Raw genomic sequence first — 17,809 nt, 5'->3', positions numbered from 1 at the left:
TACAATGTTAAGTCATAAGTTTGAATGTCAAATTACATAGAATTAGGACATAAACATTGCAAAACTTGTATATATCCACTATCATGATTTGTCTATATTTGTTAGAATATATCTATATACAGAGAGAAAAAATAATAAATTACAAAATTTTTTAATTAGTGTGTGGGCACATATTTTACGTTTTACCAATCATTTATTTAGTTGAGTTACTAAAAACATTATAAAAAAAAATTAATCTGTTATAATGAAAGTTTGTTATATATACAAAACTTTAAACTCAATACCTCTTACTTAAATAATCTAAATATCTATTAATTACACCATTTTATAAGTCTTAGGATATACTTTTAATCTATATTTTGAAAAAATAATGTTTCATAAACTCTTAAGTTTTAGATGTTAGTTCCTCAAAATATCAAATACTTTAAAAATTGAAAGTTTGAAACTAATAAAAAGAAAAATAAAAAATTACTTATATATATATATATTATAAAAAAAAAGAGAAAAGCGCCTACCTAAAATATTTTAAACATAGATAAAAATAAAAATCACAAAAAAAATATTTTTAAATTTATACTTATATTATTTCTATCGCCAATTGGAATAAACACCAACAAATTTCACATCATAAAAATTAAGATAGTAAATCTTTTACTCACGAAATAAAATAAGAGAACGAAAAATCATTTTTTTTTTTTTACATCATTAGTTGAGTTAAGTAATTTACCCTCTTTATCAAAACACAAAAATAAAAAATAAAATAAAATAAAAATTAAATCAATTAGATTAATGAAACATTATTACAGTTCTTCTTCTCTATCCATCTATCTGTGACTGTGCATATATATCCACTTCCATGTGCTCCAAAGAAGAAAGGTTCAATGTATATCACAATGCAAGGAAACATATTCCATATATCTCTCTCTCTTTTCATCTTGGTCTCCATCACTATAATAATTATATAAATACATTTAACTTGATATATATATATATATATATAAAGAAAAAGATAAGAGAGAGTTTTGGACATGAAAGGGGGTGCCCATGTCACATGGAGTCTTTCTTGGATTTGACATAGTTTGTGAGAGAAATATTAAGTATCTTGTCCATTGGGAATATGTTAAAACTAGTCTTCAAATGACTAAGAGTACTAAGAACAAAAAACAGTGGATAAATCATATTATTTAATTTATGTGACATTATTAATCATATTGATGATGTCAACCTAACAAAGTTGTTTGATCTTTCTTCTTTAAATAATCAATAAATAAATGTGAAGTGTGAGCAAGACAATTGAAACAATCAAGTTCATGAAACTTTGAATAATTAGAGATAAAGTAAAAATTTGATTCATGTTTGGTTAAATGAAGAAAGTAAGAATCTTAGTGCATGATATATATATATTTATATATTTTTTTTGTCTGATTTCTGTTTTTTCATATTGATTGAGAATTTGAGAGAATGAAAAGATAAGAGAATATTAGTGTCATCAATCAGGCTTTTTGAATTGATTCCCATGTTAATCTTAGTTAATTATATATAGATTACTAGAAAAATACAAATTATTATTATTATTAACCTGGACCACACCATGAAACATAAATTAATTAATTATAATCACTCTTCATGTTAGACAGATATTATTATTAATATTAATATTATGGAGAAAGTGTTTTGTTTGATCTATATGAACATTGAGATTTGAGTCTCTAAAAGTAAGTAAAATAAGAGTTACTTCGTTGGAGTAATCCTCAAAATTAAATTAATAATCACTTTTGTGACAATTATATATATAATTAAAATATTATGAAAAATGGGAGAGCCAATGAGAAACAGGGAAAGGAGGTGTTGTTGGTCACCAATTACAAGGGTCAATAGTCAGCACTGCAATTGCTGACACAAATTATAATTCTCTGTGTTTCTTATTATTTAAATATTTATCTATATATATCAATTCAAAAGAGATGAGAGATAAGAGGAATTGTTCCCTTTTTTTTATATTTATTATTTAATTAGTAAAGATAGATAAAAAGTATGTTATCGGAAATTAGTCCATGACTATTTAATTCTATGAGGGTAAAATTTTAAAAATAAAAAATAAAGAGAGAGAATATGATTAGTATGAGATCAATATCCCACAAACCATGGTATTAATATAAAAGAGTAAAAACGCAGAGATTTTATGCCTAATTTGGATCAGTAATTTTCCATATTATCGACAATTAAAACGTTTATTAATTTATATATATATATATATATATATATATATATATATATATATATATATATATATATATATATGTAAAGTTTGTTTGGATCCACCATCCATGAACTCAAGATAAGAAAATTAAATTAAATTAAAATTATCTTTATTTAATGAATTGTGCCTATCCTTATCTTTGCATGGTTGTTTGGTACATTTATTTTGAAATAAATTCATATATTCCGTAGATATTTCAAATCTAGACTAGACTTGTGTATATATATATATATTGAATGAACATCTATATTTTATTTTAAAAAAAAAAATTCATGAAAATAATTAATGATTGGAAAATTATACATTTGGAAAACAAGGACTTTATAGTGAAATGCAAAGAAATAGGGGAAGTTGGCAGGTAGCTTGGACAATTAAATTAAAATTTAGAACGCATTCATGCATCTTTAATGTTTCAATTCCAAACACTAATAAAGAACATGGTTGAGATGTCACATGTGTTCCATAATTTCAATAGAGCTTTGTTCATGTGAAACAAAGATAAGTATTCATTCAATGAATTCAAAGTCCAAACTATTACTAGTACTAGTAGTAGTAGTATATTAAAGATACCAAAAAGGTCTACAACACATTGGATTTAGACTGATGTAGGGGACTATACAATATTGGACTGGATTTGACCCATTAATGACAGAGCTTAAACATTTACTAACAATATATAGGACTAAAATTGTTTTTATATTTTAGAGTTTAATTAATAATAATAATAATAATAATAATCTAAATGATAATTTTGCAGTGATAATTGAGATGATGTAGAATGGGGACCATAGAACATGGGCTAAGTGGCTAACTAACAACCAACAAGGCACAAGCTATACCAAGAGCTTTTAAACAAAGGCTACTGAAAGATGTTTGTTTGTTGTAAAAGTATATTAACCAAATAAAGCTATGTTTGTTAGTAGTTCTAAGAGGTTTTCCTTTCACATGTTAATATGATTTGATATATATATGCATCCAAAAGAGGTCCAATTCTTCAACAACAAAACCATTGTCAAGTTTTTAAGAGGAAACTTGACTATTATATATATATATATATATAATAAAAGATTCATAATATCTTTGTTATGAAGATACTCTAATTGGGCCACTGCTAATCTTAGTAATAGTTTATACTATATAAATCAACATTCATTCTCAAAGGCCAGATTCTTTTATTGAAAACATAAGGGAGGGAAACTTGTGCCAAGACACAAAACAATTAACGAAAATTTTGGAGGGAAGTTTCAAATGAAAGAAGCCAAAAATTGGGAGGGAGCTTTTGAATTGAAGCTTATCTTTTTAGAAAACAAAAGAGCTAAAAATAGAAGTGATGGAACTTTGATCTTTCAAAAGATTGAAACAATCTAACCAATCCTCTTGAAAAGTAATAAGAGACTGGTATTCAACACAATTATACACCACCACCAACAACCATAAATTTATTGAAGACAGTTGTTGCATATTGTCAAAAAACAACTCACTCATCCATAACATATCCAGCAATGCACACATAACAAAAAAGGTCTAATCAACTTATTGAAGAAATGGACATAAATAGACCCTTGAGTTTAAATAAAATGATCTATTTTTTATGACGCAGAGCAGACCACACACACCCACAAACAAATTCAAATCATCCACCAAAATAATTATCATAAAAAAAAAAATTCAAATCATCCAAAGTGCCAGGGAGACCATAAAATCTTCAATTTCTACATTCAATGGTACAAATCTAAGTGTATATGGCTAATCATGGAAAAGAAATTAAATCCAACCACCATTCTGGAAAACATCATCTTCATAGTTCAATGCCAGTGCTATTAGAGAGCCATACCAGTACCAAATGAAACAGCACAATCCTAACAAAGGATCACGTGAAGAATAACCACAACCACAAATGATATAGGTAAAAAGAAGTCATTTTTTAACAATGATTGGTAACACTAGCAAAGCCAAAGTAAGAACAAGCATCTTCTCCCTGACAACTATTAAAAGAAAAGGCACTACTTCTTGACATCACATATAAACCAATGCACCAAAGAGATGTAATCCTTGACAATGATGATAACATTGGCAACTATTGAAAACAACAACACATTGAAACCAAAAGGTTCACAAATCTAAGGTAGTCATGTGAAAGGGCATTGTCCTTGGAAATTCAATTAACACAACAGTTACAAGCTAAACCATACATGATAATAAGAGGAATCAAGTGAGGCAGAATCAATTAGATAAAGCATCAAGTGATGGCATAACAAATTTAAGTATGCTGCCAACAAACAAAACTGAGGATCATCCTTGGAAACGACAAAGAAACAGAATCAACAGTTAAAAGCATTACTAGGAATTCGTGCATAAATCACAAGCACATGCAATCCACAATGAAAGAGTCCTTCACAATTATAACTAACAGTTACAAACTGTTAAAAATCATACCAAACATTCACCCTTATTGTCACACGTGAAAGTTAAAACTTTTATAAGAAATTATTCATGTTAACATAATAAAAATCCAAACAATCAATCCAACCATAAAAGAGTGTCCTCAACCATGATACAATATCAAACATAAGCAACTGTTGAAACCTGAAATTTACACCAAACATTCACTCTTAAAATCACAAATTAAAGTAAAATTCATACAAAATAATTCATGCTCAACATCACAAACCAAACCAATCCACCATATCAGAGCATACTTGACAATGATAACAAATAGTAGCAACCATTCAAACCTACACCAAGCATTCTGGCCTAAAATCACAAATTAGAGTATAAACTTCACTACAAAATTATGCTTAACATCAAAATAAATACAACCCACAACATCAGAACAACCTTCAGCCACAATCAGAACAGACACTAGCAACAGTTCAAATTCTCCAACCACTCAATCCTACCATCACAAATAAAAGTAATCTAATATAAAAAGCACAATCCTTGACACACACACACACACACACACACACACACAAAAAAAGTAACAGTGCAAATTAGAATAAACATCCTTAACACCATGAGTTCAAGCAGTAAAACATAAAAACACCAATCTTAACAATGGGAACAAACACTAGCAACTGTCAAAGTTAGAAGACTAAGCATCAGTTCATAACATCACAAATCCAAGCATTCCAAATTAAACTAACTAAGGATAAAGAGACATAAAAAGCGGCACAACTACCCGCACATAATGATCGCCATCACTCTTTGGAGGATTTGTTGATCAGTGACTTGTGAATGTGCGGTATCACGCCACCACCAGCAATGGTACCCTTGATAAGGGTGTCAAGCTCCTCATCACCACGGATAGCAAGCTGAAGATGCCTGGGCGTGATACGCTTAACCTTCAGATCCTTGCTCGCGTTTCCAGCAAGCTCTAGAACCTCCGCCGTCAGGTACTCCAGTATCGCCGCTGAGTACACCGCCGCCGTCGCACCCACTCGTCCGTTCGCCGACACCCTCGACTTCAGTTGCCGATGAATCCTCCCCACCGGAAACTACACCGCAAAAACCCAAAATCAAACCAAATCAAACACAGATCCATTGATTAAACAAGAAACAAACTAGGGTTTCTCCTACCTGAAGACCCGCGCGTGAGGATCGAGACACAGGCGGCTTCTTCTTGTCCTTATCCTTGTTCGCCGCCGTCGTCTTACCGGCGAGCAGCCCTTTTCCACCCTTTCCTGCCATCTCCTCCTCTCAAGATCCTAATTCCAAAAATCCAACCAAAAAACCCGAAATTAACACCAAAATCAGGAGAAACAATTGGGGAAATCGATCGAAATCATCAGAAAACAAAAACAATTAGAGTCTGGAGACGCAAAAAAGGATTGATTCGTACCTGGAAACCCTAAAAGAGGATTGATTCGAAAACCCTAGAGCGCGAGAACGAGGATTTGGGACGCGATCGGAGGGAAAAAAAAAAAAAAGAACCAAGACCTTTCAATGGAACCCGAGGAGTCGGTTTCGGGAGGTTTTATATACAAGCCAACAGAATTGGTTTTCATTTTATCTCTTGATTTGCAATACTGTCCGTTGGATCGTTTCGAGATCTGTTTCGTGTTTTGATCTCGAGGAAAGTTTACGGTTTGTGATTGAGTGACCATTTATATACGCGGGAGTATTAAAAAAAAGAGAGGGGTTTTCGAATTTCGCCTTCGTTTCGTTTTTGCCCCTGGAGTTTTAAGATAAGGGATTGAGTTGTGACTGGGTTTGGTCGGGATTAGAGTGATTTATTTGGGGGTGTTTTGGGGATTTCAGTTTAGGGATAGGCTTGTTTGACTGCTTTATGGGCCGGTTTATGTTTCGGATTTGTAAGCCCAAAAGGAAGGCATGTATGCAATACGAACCGTTAGATTGCTTTGAGATATGTATACATACGCGGGAGCAGACCAAAAAAAGGGTGGGGATTTCGAATTTTGGCTTATTTTTTTTTTTCCGGGTTTACCCATTGGATTTTAGTATAAGACCTTCAACAGTGGCGAGATTTGATTTGTTGGGGATTAGTTAGCTATTGCATTGGGGTAGTTTAGTAATTTCGATTGCAATTTTTTATATATAAAAGTTGATAAATCACAATATGTTAAAAAAACAAAATAAGAACAAAATACAGAGACTACTAAACCTTAAAAAAATTAAAAAAAAACACGTATACAAAAAATATAAATATTAAAAAAATGACCACAAAGAGAGATTACAAAAAACTAGATAAACATGCAACTACAATAAAAAAAAATTGGGTGGAATAGGTTTGCTATGATTGATTTTAGTTCCATATAGAGTAATAATCCCATGAAGTTAATATTTCACTTAGGTGTAATTTTTTATGAATTTAAAAGTGTATTTATCTAAACAATAATCATACCGTCAAAATACAATTGTACAGGGTGGTATGCAGGATAGTTTGTATATATAAACCTCATAAATATATATTACAACTATAGTTGACCATGAAGTGACGGGTCAAAACAAGGAATTATAGTTGTCAAATCCTAACTTGCTCATATATTATAATTCATTATTTGATTATTTATAATTTGACATGAAAATTATTTAATAAAAAGACATGTATTAATATGACCAACAATTTCATAAATTCACACCATTTTTTTAAAAGAAAAATCATATAATTTCAAGGTTTTTTAGTTTATATGTATATATACATACATATACATGAATATTCCGGGGACTTTTCCGATTAAAAAGTGTGTGTAAAAAGATTATATAGATTTTATTGGGTATATACGCAAAAACACGCGGTATATAACGAAGACCACGCGGTCTTTCTCTCTCTCTTGCAAGTCCTCCGTCTCGCTCTCGTTCTCAGTGCTGGCAATGGCGGACGAAGGGATGGTGGTGCTGGACGGGACTGAGCTCAGAGATCTCGATCTCCGCCTTCCCGTCCCTGACGGCCCTGTTGCCGGAGCCATGGCACTTCAGCTGGCTGAGTCCGAGGCTTCCACGCGTCTCTTTGGCATCTCTTTGCCGGAGAACATCCGATCCACCGCCCTGCGTACGATCAGGGAGGCTGATGATCTTGATTTTCTCTCGGAGGTTTTTCATGACTCCGATGCTCTCAGGTCTTTGATCCAAAAGTTCCTCCTCGTCGTCGCTGATCAGCTGAAAGGTTTGGTTAAGCTTGACACTTGAATGAGAATTTTATTTGTTGATTCACTGAGTTTTTTCGATTTATCATATGTTTTTTACGTGAATCTCGGTAAATAGTTGGAAGGAGTATTGGACTAGAACTCTGAATTGAAAGCTTGTAGATAGTTTTGGCTTCAGCTGCTCGATTGCCTAAAAACAAAGGCGTATCTTGATCCTCGGCTGATCGAGAGCTATACCAGTTTGTCAAATATTGGGGGGGAAAATGTCGATCTTTTACAAGTTCCTGCTTGATTTGTGATTGCTCTTCATAACAGCATCTTAATATGGATTTCTGGCTTGGAAGATGTTGATTAAGCTCGTATGAAATTCATTATTGACTATTTACATGTGTCCTGTTTCTAATTTATTTTGATTTTGCCTTTTTGCTTGTGCTATAAATGGTCCTCTTTTTATTGTCAGGTTAAAAATTGGAAAATGGTGACTATGATTATATCAAAGTCATTATATGACTTATAGTGTTATTTGAAGGTTTTTGAATATAGTTTTTGCTAATTATTTGCTTTCGCATTCTTCTTGTTTTTACTTTATTCAGTTGATTTTACCTTTTTGTATTTGTGATATAGATGATCCTCTTGTTGTTTCGGTGTTGAATGGAAATGCTCTTCGGATTGTTCTGGATGATGAAGATGATTTTGCAATGTTAGCAGAAAACCTCTTCACAGATTTGGATGCAGATGACAATGGGAAGCTTAGCAAAAATGATATATCAAATGCCCTTCTACGTATGGGGGTACAACTGGGGGTTCCTCCTATTCGAGGTTGGTCATGTTGCTTGTGCATCTGAAATATTACTGTTGCTCATTTGCCGCTCCCACTTCCGATATTTGGTTTCTTATCAATTTCTTCAAGAACTGTTTGTGGCTGATAAATTGAATTGGATCTAGCCAAATACTCATTTCTTTATTTGAATAACTCATACATTCGGGATTATGCAAAGTACACCAACTTTCACTGATGTAGTGAATATATGGAGGATTCTTCGCATGACAAAGGGTATAGCTAATGATCTGGTTGCTTTATTTATTTATTTAAATTTTTCCATATTCTTGTCCCCATTCTTGCAAAGTGTAGTTAGCGACACTATTTGTGATTTTTTTGAGGTCATCATTAATTGAATTATGCATGAGTGATTCTAAAAGTTGGCATTATGAATTGGTTGAAAGTTACCTAAACAATCATCTTATTTTCACGGGTTCTTTTTTTGCGGTATTTATCCCTTTGAAGAAATTATTGCTTTGGCTTGTTACATAGTTGTGTGTGTTCCACCATAACAAGGTTTTTAAATTGGGTTCAGTGGTGTATGGAGTTATGGTGATATGTTTGAGAGACATTCTTGGGCCTTTAACCTCAATTTTGAGGATTTAGAAGTCTCACTATATAGTATATATTAGTTCCCTTTCTCAGTGTGCACATAAAGCCACACTCACACATGCACAATGTAGCTATGCTTTTTTGAGTCTGCTTATCTCTCTAAACTGTGGTTTATTTATGGTTGCCTGGGGGATCTAGCACTTTGTAATTTTTTCAATTTCTCTTTTGATATTTTGCTGTATTTGGCTTTTGTTAGAATCAGAATCCACTGATCTGCTTTCAAACATCATAAAAAAACATGGAGCTGAGGGTGAAGAAAAATTGGGCCAATCACAATTTGCAGATTTACTTCAGACTATTCTACAAGATCTTGCAGATGCATTATCTAAAAAACATGTTACTGTCATCAGGGAAGTCAAGGTCATCAATGGCTCAAAGTTGAAGAAGGTGCGTTTATTCCTTGTGAATGTCCAGTTTTTATACGCTAGTCATATGCAATGATAGGGTTCTTTTGATTTTCTTGTCCCAGTGTATTCATTTTATCTGGGATATCAAAATCTCTGATAAAATATCCTTGAACCTTGACCATTGTCTTACTGAGAAATAACATAAAGAAAATTTTATTGTACATAAGGCAATGAACAAAGTGACTGACAAAGCTAATTCAAACAACTTAGGGCTTGGCTTCTTAATGGTCTGTTTATGTGTCTGTTCAAATTGACAAATTCAAGTCCCATTCCTAGGCTTCTGTAGCAAATGAGCCAAGCTTCTCTTGCATTGGCTGATGAACTGGCTTGTTTGGAGCTCATGTGCAGGCTTGTTTTATAACTTCAGAATGAAACTCAAGCAAGGGCTGATAAATAAACTTATGTGAAGTCTTATGAGTAAATGCATATGATAGTTCAAAAAAGTCATGTGCTTGAGCTTGCAAAGTTACTCACATAAGCTTATGAAAAGAATTGTGGTTAGTGATATGCTTGTTAATAATTTTACACAGTGATTTTGGTGTAACATAAGATTTAAAGTTTATCTTAATAAGTTCCAAGTTCCATCTCTTGAACTTTTATATGTCCAACAAGTTTTGCCTTCTGCTGTTCTGCAATCATAGATGCATAGATGACCATAGATAGTTTAGACAAATGACTTAAAAAGATGGAAAACAAGAGGTTACCTTTTTCCCCAATTTACTCCTATCATCTGCACAGTATAAAATGTTCACCTGATTCTGCATAAACATGTTTACTTTCTCATCAGTGAAAGCTGCAGTGTATATGAGATATGGTTGTATGGTTGGAAAGCGGGCATAGTTCATACCTCTTGAACTGATGCATGCTCCTATTGGGAGACTTGCTAGTTGCTAGTAGATCATCCATTTGGACTGTGATGTATATAACATGTAAAAGTTCTTGAATAATAATCATAAATTGTAGGTTCAGTAAGGACTTACTGAACATAATTTCTACATTGAAAAAAAAAAAAAAAAACTTTTCGCTGATCGTTATCACATTCCGTTATTTTACTAATCTCATCATGTCAGATTTTGTTAATATGTATGACTGACAAGCTGTTATCATGCAATTTACCTAGCATGGCATTTTGATGTATTAAAGCTCTAACTATAATCATTCTCAAGAATTGGCCAACACCATTGGTGTTGTCAATTGATATTGGATTACTGGGAGATGTTCATGGTCCCCTTACTAGTATAGTTTTTCAATTATTTCTTCACAACTTTCACTTGATCTGTCTCTTCAATTGCCATTTGCCTTAATTATATGTGCATGTGATCTCAACGTGCATCCTCTCTATTAATCATCACATGGTCCATCATCTCTCATTTCAAGTCCTGTGCATCCCTGCGCTAGTCAGTACTGAAGTAATTAAATTCAGCAGCTGATTGTGACTGCTGACTATGGCTTAGATTGAATAATACTTATATTAATGTTTAACATACTCTGTAGTTATGTTGTTTTGACATTATTGATCTCTATTCGTTATGTTTGAATGCATTCAATTTTCCCCAATTCAATTATTACTTGCAGACTTTGGAAAATCAGAAGCTATTCAATGAAGTCCTTGAGAAATTATTTCTGGAATGGAAGACTTATACAAATGGACAAGAGGACAAGGAACTGCGTGGTTTTCTTGAAGTAGAAGGACTTGAATTCGGCTTACCTTCATCAGAATCTAGTGAAGCAGTTGCCCTTCTGTATGACCAAATATTTTCAGAAATCAATAAAGACAAGATAACTGGAGACTTGGAAAGAGATGCATTTCAGGTCATTGTGAAGGATATCCTTGAGAAGATTGCACAACAACTTGAAGAGGACCCAATTTTCATTGATTTGGAGTGTTGAGGCAAGTTTTTTTTTTTTTTGGTTGAAATTTGCCCTTGTACTGGTGATTTTTCATATGAGAATCTACAAGTCCTCTGCATTTACAATTCTGTCTTATAAATTTGGATTCTGTACTTGAACTTAAAAGTGTTCTTTTATCCATAAATAAAATATACAGAAAATGCTCTGCTTTGACAGCCACAGAATGTTTTGGATTTTGTAATTGATAGAACTGTGATACACACTTCGTACTGCATCAGTATTTCCTTAAATTTGTTATACTTGAAATGCTGTACGGAATGATATTATCTTATGTACGATTCATTTATCATTACTTGAATCATGACTTCAAAGCAAATTATAAATGATGGCCTCCTGATTGACTTATGCGATGTTTTATCCTATTATTTGATTATTTATTGTTCCATTTCTTAGGGAAATTATATAAATAGTTGCAGTTTTTTCCTTCTTTTTTTTGGTTGATTGTTACATATAGGTAGGCATAAATTAATATCATTATATTTTCTCACCTGATGGTGATTTAGTAGATTTACAACACTATTCACCCAAATTCAAGTATATTTGTTTTTTCCCCGCAATCCATTTGGCATAAAATAGTGATTGGTGGATGGAAGAATTTTGAAATATTTAATACACTGAACTTTCTTAGGGATTAGTTTTGATACCTGAACATTATCAATGCAAACACCCATGTACTTTGAACTATGAATCAAATTATAAAGTTATTATTAAGGATTACATCCTCGTCAAATCCAAAGTATTTTCAGAATAACACAATTCTAACAGTATTATAATTTTTGCTAGCCTTGATTCTGATGCTACTGACCCTATTCTCAAGCCTCCCTACCTCTTATGTCATACATAGCTTATTAATGATTAGCAACAGTAGAAATATTATTCTCGTGGTAGTTTGGAAATTTGGTAATGAGATAGAGAATGTAGAAATCAGTAGAGATGAAAATGAAAGAGGATAAGAAATAAGAAAGAGATAAGGAATAGATAAGGGAAAGAGAAATATATAATGATGATATTTCATATCCCTTTCCCGTTAATCTAATTGTTATTTATATATATTCTAAATAGAACAAGTCAATGACCACTTATCAAGGCAAGGCCTCTTCTTAAATTATGCAGTAACCGAATGCCAGACTTCAAATTATCAATAAGTCATGTTTATCATAAAGGTTTGAATTATTCAAAAATAAAAAAAAACAAGAATATTTTGGTTAGTTGCTGATTGGATTAATGCTAAATTAAAAGAGAACAGTACTAATTATCGGGACACTTTCAAAATTTTGAATTTTCAATTCGCACACATTTGTTGAATATGTCATGGACCTTGGTGCTAACTGTTTTTTTGTTTTCTTTTTCCCTTCAACTACTATTATTAGTTGCAGATCGACTTTTTAATTTAGCTCATTCAGGTGTTAATTGTCAATTTTTAAGCAAGTTATTGAAGTTGTGAAATATCATAGCCAGTGCCAAAGAGACTGTCTATATTAATTAAATGTGAAAATGGTGAAGACTTCATATTAAGACTTGATTACTCCAAAACTGTGGAGTTTGCATGAAGTTTAGTGATAAAGGTGGAAGAGTTTAGACTTCTTTGATTCATTCTTTGTGTACTATTTTGTGTGCAATTCTTCTAACTAGTAGTTTGCATGTGTTCCATATTTTTACTTTTTCTTTTTTTGGGTAGAAATTGGAGCATATCCTGTGGTTGATAATGAAACTCTCCACCCACTTGAAGTGATACTTGATTTGAGTTTCTTGATGTCTTGTTGAAGTATTAAGAATTTGTGAATCGTCATTTTCAAACTATTCTTAAGACCAAGACACTGCACTTAGGCTGAATTCATGACGTAGAAAAGACTTGCAAGGAATCTTTTGCTTGATCACTTTAACTGTTTCTGTAATATTGGTGTCACCAGCATCAAATGTGTTGTTTAGTGTTTAATCAACTTCAACGATGATTGGATACAAGTGTAGAATCTGCAAGATATCTTAGTGGACCTCTCATTTCAATTTGACCTGAAGTCATTTTCAATTCTTCTTCTGAGAATCAGTACGAACATTCTATTGTGCAATTTTTCTTGGAAGTATTGATTACAAGTACTTTGACTGCTGAATATGTGTGTGTATATATTATATCGTCATTTGGTGGTTGAAATGTGTCCTGCCCAAACTATCGGTGACTGGTGAGTCTTCTTGGTAATGGAAATATTTGAATATCTGAAATGATGCTTTCTTTGATCCTCCATTAGCTGGAACAGTTCACACCATGCATTTGCTTTGCTTTGCCTGCGAATTATCAAGAATGAGAAAGTATGCACTTATCAAAAACTTTAATCCACTTGATATGATCCTGTTCTTACATATTCCTTTGTAGCAAATCTGCTTCAGTGCCGGATCATCGACAGGAGGATGCTGGCCGAAGATCATCTCACAACTCATGTCTTCAAAGTCTGAAATTTCAGCGGAACAATTATCACGCAAACATGTATGTTCACCATTAATTTTACTTTTTTCTTTCTTCTCTTTTTATTAAATTTTCCTTTTCTGTAACTGAGTGCTTACTAACACGTTGTCGGTTCATCCAAATACTGTCAAACACTCATCATGAAAGAATGGAATGAAAACATATCTGAATTGTATACAGTAGGCAGGGTGAACTGACAAATTTTACGGAAAAAATCTTTGCTTTAACATGCATGATGGGAAAGAGTAATGTTTAAATATATATACCATTTGGGCAGCCATTTTTCCTTGTACCCTTAGTGGTGCCATTGTGGACCCTCTGTTGAGGCCATTCTGGCCTCCCAAACTGCAACACCAGGGTACATACACAAATGGTGCTTTTCTACTTTTACATCATTACTCCAACTACTAAAATTTTCAAATTAATACGAATTTTATGCTTTTCATTCTGCTGATTTGATATCTTTTATATTTTTTCTGCAGATCTTCAGAGCTTGCATTGCCAGATTCTCAGGTACCAAAAAAAAATCTCAGTTTCTTATTGTTAACTGTGAGATGTAGTAGTGAAAATAATCAGTGTTCTTTTCTTTCACTATATATATATATATATATATAATTCACCATGGAACTATTCATTTAATTGTTAACTTTTTTTTATCCTTGTTGGGCTAGGTTTTTACGGGAAATGATGAAATTCCGAAACTACCCTGAGGACAAACATGCGAATATTGATGTTTTCAAATGCATGTATGTGCAAATGCTCTGAAATATTTTTTAGCTGGTCAGTTAAATGCATTTTTTTTTAAAAAAAAAAAATGTTTAAAAACAGACGGATAACTTACTTGGAACCATGTTGACAGGCATTCCAAGGGACTCATAAATGAACTTCTGAGATGGTATCTTGCACAGGTTTGTACACATTCCTACACACTTTGTACCTTCCAAAAATCTACATGAGAAATTTTATTTCAATATAAAAATATTTTCCATGATAATATATATATATAAAAACATATATAGCCTTGTAAAATATTGACATCACAGACATACCGGCATTTGGTGATGTGGACCACATTGTGTTCTTTCCTTCCTTCAAATTCTGATTCTTTGACCTTTTTTCATATGATAATCAGCATCATCATCATGAAAATCAGAACTATAACTAGTGATAGATTTATGTATATATATATATATATATATATTGTAATTATTATGCTACTTATTGTTTGTATTGGACAATATAGGTATGAAAGTCTACGGTCGGTATCTGAGGTCGATTTGGATGTTCATTATGGGGGTTTTGAATCTAGAGAAAAGTGGTCACTTTAGTCATTAAACCATACGAAAATAGTTTGGTTGATTCCTTTAATGGTATATATCAACTAGTTTTATTTTAGATACCAAAGCAACAAATTTGTGTATAGTTGACTATTACCAATAAAAATAAACATAATATATATATATATATATATATATATCTTTTGTGCTTTTTGCTAGCTAAAAGAATCATATTGTTATTAGAAGGAACAAGAACTATTTCTATATATGTTATCTTTCTTGTAATAATTACCTAAATAAATTTATGTATTAGATTTATTAATAATAATAATAATAACAATTAGTTTTACCTGACAGTGTCCAATGAGCCAGGAGAAGAAGACAGTGGTGAATCTTGCATAGTATTCCCTTGAAAACCTTGATGGTGGTAGTATCCCCCTAATCTGGTAAGTCATGGTTTTAATCATATATATACACACACACACACAGAGATAGAGATATAATTAGCTGAAATCTTTTATTAGAGAGAGAGTGTGTTAATCAGAGGGGGGTAGGTATTGATTCTAGAGAGGAAAAAAAGTTGAACTTGAGAGAGGTAAACAATAAATTAAATAAACTAAAAATTTTTAAATAAATCTCCACAGTCATGTTACTAATTTTAAGGATAAATTTTTTAAAATGATATTATTAAATATATAGATTATTTCCATCTAAACTAAACATAACTCCTCTGACATGTAAAAATATTCAACTAGAAAGAAAGAGAGAGGGAGAGAGAGCTTGCCATGTTGAGAAGCAGAGAAGGAAAGGCCTTGTGAAGAGCTTGAATAACTAAATCTTGTTGGCCTTTAGATCCAAAGTTCTTAGCAACCATGCTTGAAGCTTCTATCAATCCTTCATACCCTTCTTTTTCACTTCTCATTCCTGCAAGTGTCACCAACCAACCTCAATTTAACACACACTCTCTCACCTTCAAATCCATCATTTTATGTTCTCAAATTAAATCTTGGTATTTCTAATTCTCAAACAATTAATATATATATATATATATGTATGAGAGTTGAGTAATAAGAAAGGAAAGAACAGTAGAAAAATCAAAGAAGAAAGTGATGAGATAAACCAGTAGTATCTTGGACACTCTGTGAAAGGTGTTGTATGGCAATACGGTTGAACCAGTTATCTTCATACTCAACCATATTTGCAGCACAAATAGGTGTTTCAGAAACTCCAGTGACACTAGCACTAATCTTATTCTGATTCTGTGTCATCAAAGCAGAAACTACCACTCTCTTCTTGTTCTTCATCACTTTACATTTCCCAAAATTACTGCCATGACATACTGCTTTCCTTCTGCCTGGAACTGGAACTGGAACTGGAACAGCCATCACCATTCCATGCTGCAACACATGGCTTCTTTCCATACTATTTAGATACATATCTTCTCACACACACACCAGAGAAAAGAGAGCAATATGCCAATATATATATTAGAAAAAGAAGGGGTAACTAATAACTTAGAAAGTAGGTTGAGAAGGAGTTTTGGCAAAGGCCAGCCTTTGGAGTCTGGAATATCTGTTTGCTGGAATATCTGTGTCTGTATATATATATATATATATATATAAACATAGATATATCAGAATACAACAGGACAAAGGATGCATGGCAAAGTTTATACCAAGATTAATATTCCAAGATTCCTTGGTGCTTTGTTTCTCTGTTTTCTTATCCTTTTCAAAGAAATAAAAAATGAAAAAAACATGTTTTCAAAGTGTTATAAACGATTGTTGTTTATTTGCTATCATTCCTTTTTTTTTTTTTTCTAATCATATTGTTTTGTTTTTCTTAATATTATGATATCTTACTTGTTTCATTTTATTTTTTAGATTTTCTGTATAAGATTGGTTTTAAATGAATTTTGGAAGAGTGAATTTTAAAAACAATAATAAAAAAAAGTGAAAACCAAGAACGTTTCAAACAAAAAATGGCATCTTGCGAACAATCAAGGGATGAATACAACAAGACTTGATCAATTATAAACATGACCTTATGGCGGCTTTGAGAGTTCTATATATATATATATATATATTTATTTATTTATTTATTTATTTTGTGTATAGTTTATAACCCAATTGTTTAGAAGAACTAGTTTTAAAAACTTTATAGGCCGGCCTATAACTAGGTTTATACCCAATATTATTATTTTAAGCCTTATTCTTCCGCAATTGCTTAAAAACTTTATAATTCAATGCAAGTGGTCCCTATAAAGTTTTTAAACCTAATTGTTTCACAGTCCTTGTTAATGTTGAACCAATATTATTGTTTTACTTCATTTTGGATTTTTTTTTTTTCCATTTGCATCTCCAAATAAAGAGAAAGAAGATTCCTTTGAAATTTCACTTTTTATTATTTGTTCTCACTTTCTTAGCATGATCCACTTGGGAGAATAAATGCCAAACTC

At 32.1% G+C, this 17,809-nt stretch overlaps 3 protein-coding genes across 5 annotated transcripts; 1 reads left to right on the top strand and 2 right to left on the bottom strand.

Annotated features, from left to right (window-relative positions):
- Positions 1-5,236: 5,236 nt before the first annotated feature.
- On the bottom strand, positions 5,237-6,224 carry LOC120249750 (probable histone H2A variant 1). The gene is made up of 3 exons (XM_039258382.1): positions 6,102-6,224; positions 5,840-5,967; positions 5,237-5,757 (listed from the first exon to the last, which is right to left on the bottom strand). Exons 2-3 carry the CDS (start codon positions 5,948-5,950, stop codon positions 5,461-5,463), a joined length of 408 nt encoding a protein of 135 aa, XP_039114316.1. The 5' UTR covers positions 5,951-5,967; positions 6,102-6,224; the 3' UTR covers positions 5,237-5,460.
- Positions 6,225-7,547: 1,323 nt separating this feature from the next.
- LOC120249748 lies at positions 7,548-14,077 on the top strand. 3 transcript variants are annotated; one of them, XM_039258379.1, is made up of 5 exons: positions 7,548-7,886; positions 8,491-8,685; positions 9,495-9,685; positions 11,281-11,596; positions 13,985-14,077. In XM_039258379.1, the coding sequence occupies exons 1-4, from the start codon at positions 7,595-7,597 to the stop codon at positions 11,593-11,595; spliced, it is 993 nt and encodes a 330-aa protein (XP_039114313.1). In that variant the 5' UTR covers positions 7,548-7,594; the 3' UTR covers position 11,596; positions 13,985-14,077. The 3 variants fall into 3 exon arrangements, with proteins under 3 accessions (XP_039114313.1, XP_039114314.1, XP_039114312.1); XM_039258380.1 differs by lacking the exon at positions 13,985-14,077 and having other exon boundaries at positions 9,501-9,685; positions 11,281-11,771; XM_039258378.1 differs by lacking the exon at positions 13,985-14,077 and having other exon boundaries at positions 11,281-11,771.
- On the bottom strand, positions 13,582-17,421 carry LOC120249749 (beta-carotene isomerase D27, chloroplastic). Its single transcript, XM_039258381.1, has 7 exons — positions 16,472-17,421; positions 16,136-16,275; positions 15,702-15,794; positions 15,124-15,185; positions 14,916-15,022; positions 13,971-14,060; positions 13,582-13,896 (listed from the first exon to the last, which is right to left on the bottom strand). The coding sequence occupies exons 1-7, from the start codon at positions 16,785-16,787 to the stop codon at positions 13,856-13,858; spliced, it is 849 nt and encodes a 282-aa protein (XP_039114315.1). The 5' UTR covers positions 16,788-17,421; the 3' UTR covers positions 13,582-13,855.
- Between the last annotated feature and the right edge of the window lie 388 nt (positions 17,422-17,809).

This window comes from Dioscorea cayenensis, chromosome 19 (assembly GCF_009730915.1).
Source record: "Dioscorea cayenensis subsp. rotundata cultivar TDr96_F1 chromosome 19, TDr96_F1_v2_PseudoChromosome.rev07_lg8_w22 25.fasta, whole genome shotgun sequence".
In the NCBI taxonomy this organism is placed as follows: Eukaryota; Viridiplantae; Streptophyta; class Magnoliopsida; order Dioscoreales; family Dioscoreaceae; genus Dioscorea; species Dioscorea cayenensis.
Note: the sequence above shows the minus strand (reverse complement) of the source record. Positions and strands in the feature narration are given on the sequence as shown.

What these genes read in the sequence shown, in the direction of transcription:
- LOC120249750 (XM_039258382.1), bottom strand. Translation starts at nt 5,950, where the DNA reads ATGGCAGGAAAGGGTGGAAAAGGGCTGCTCGCCGGTAAGACGACGGCG. An exon ending in CCTCACGCGCGGGTCTTCAG is followed by an intron (nt 5,758 to 5,839) that starts GTAGGAGAAACC and finishes TTTGCGGTGTAG; the next exon opens with TTTCCGGTGGGGAGGATTCA.
- LOC120249748 (XM_039258379.1), top strand. Translation starts at nt 7,595, where the DNA reads ATGGCGGACGAAGGGATGGTGGTGCTGGACGGGACTGAGCTCAGAGAT. An exon ending in CGTCGCTGATCAGCTGAAAG is followed by an intron (nt 7,887 to 8,490) that starts GTTTGGTTAAGC and finishes TTTGTGATATAG; the next exon opens with ATGATCCTCTTGTTGTTTCG. An exon ending in GGGGGTTCCTCCTATTCGAG is followed by an intron (nt 8,686 to 9,494) that starts GTTGGTCATGTT and finishes GGCTTTTGTTAG; the next exon opens with AATCAGAATCCACTGATCTG.
- LOC120249749 (XM_039258381.1), bottom strand. Translation starts at nt 16,787, where the DNA reads ATGTATCTAAATAGTATGGAAAGAAGCCATGTGTTGCAGCATGGAATG. An exon ending in GCCTGTCAACATGGTTCCAA is followed by an intron (nt 14,061 to 14,915) that starts GTAAGTTATCCG and finishes CTGAAATTTCAG; the next exon opens with ACTTTGAAGACATGAGTTGT. An exon ending in GATTTGCTACAAAGGAATAT is followed by an intron (nt 13,897 to 13,970) that starts GTAAGAACAGGA and finishes GATAATTCGCAG; the next exon opens with GCAAAGCAAAGCAAATGCAT.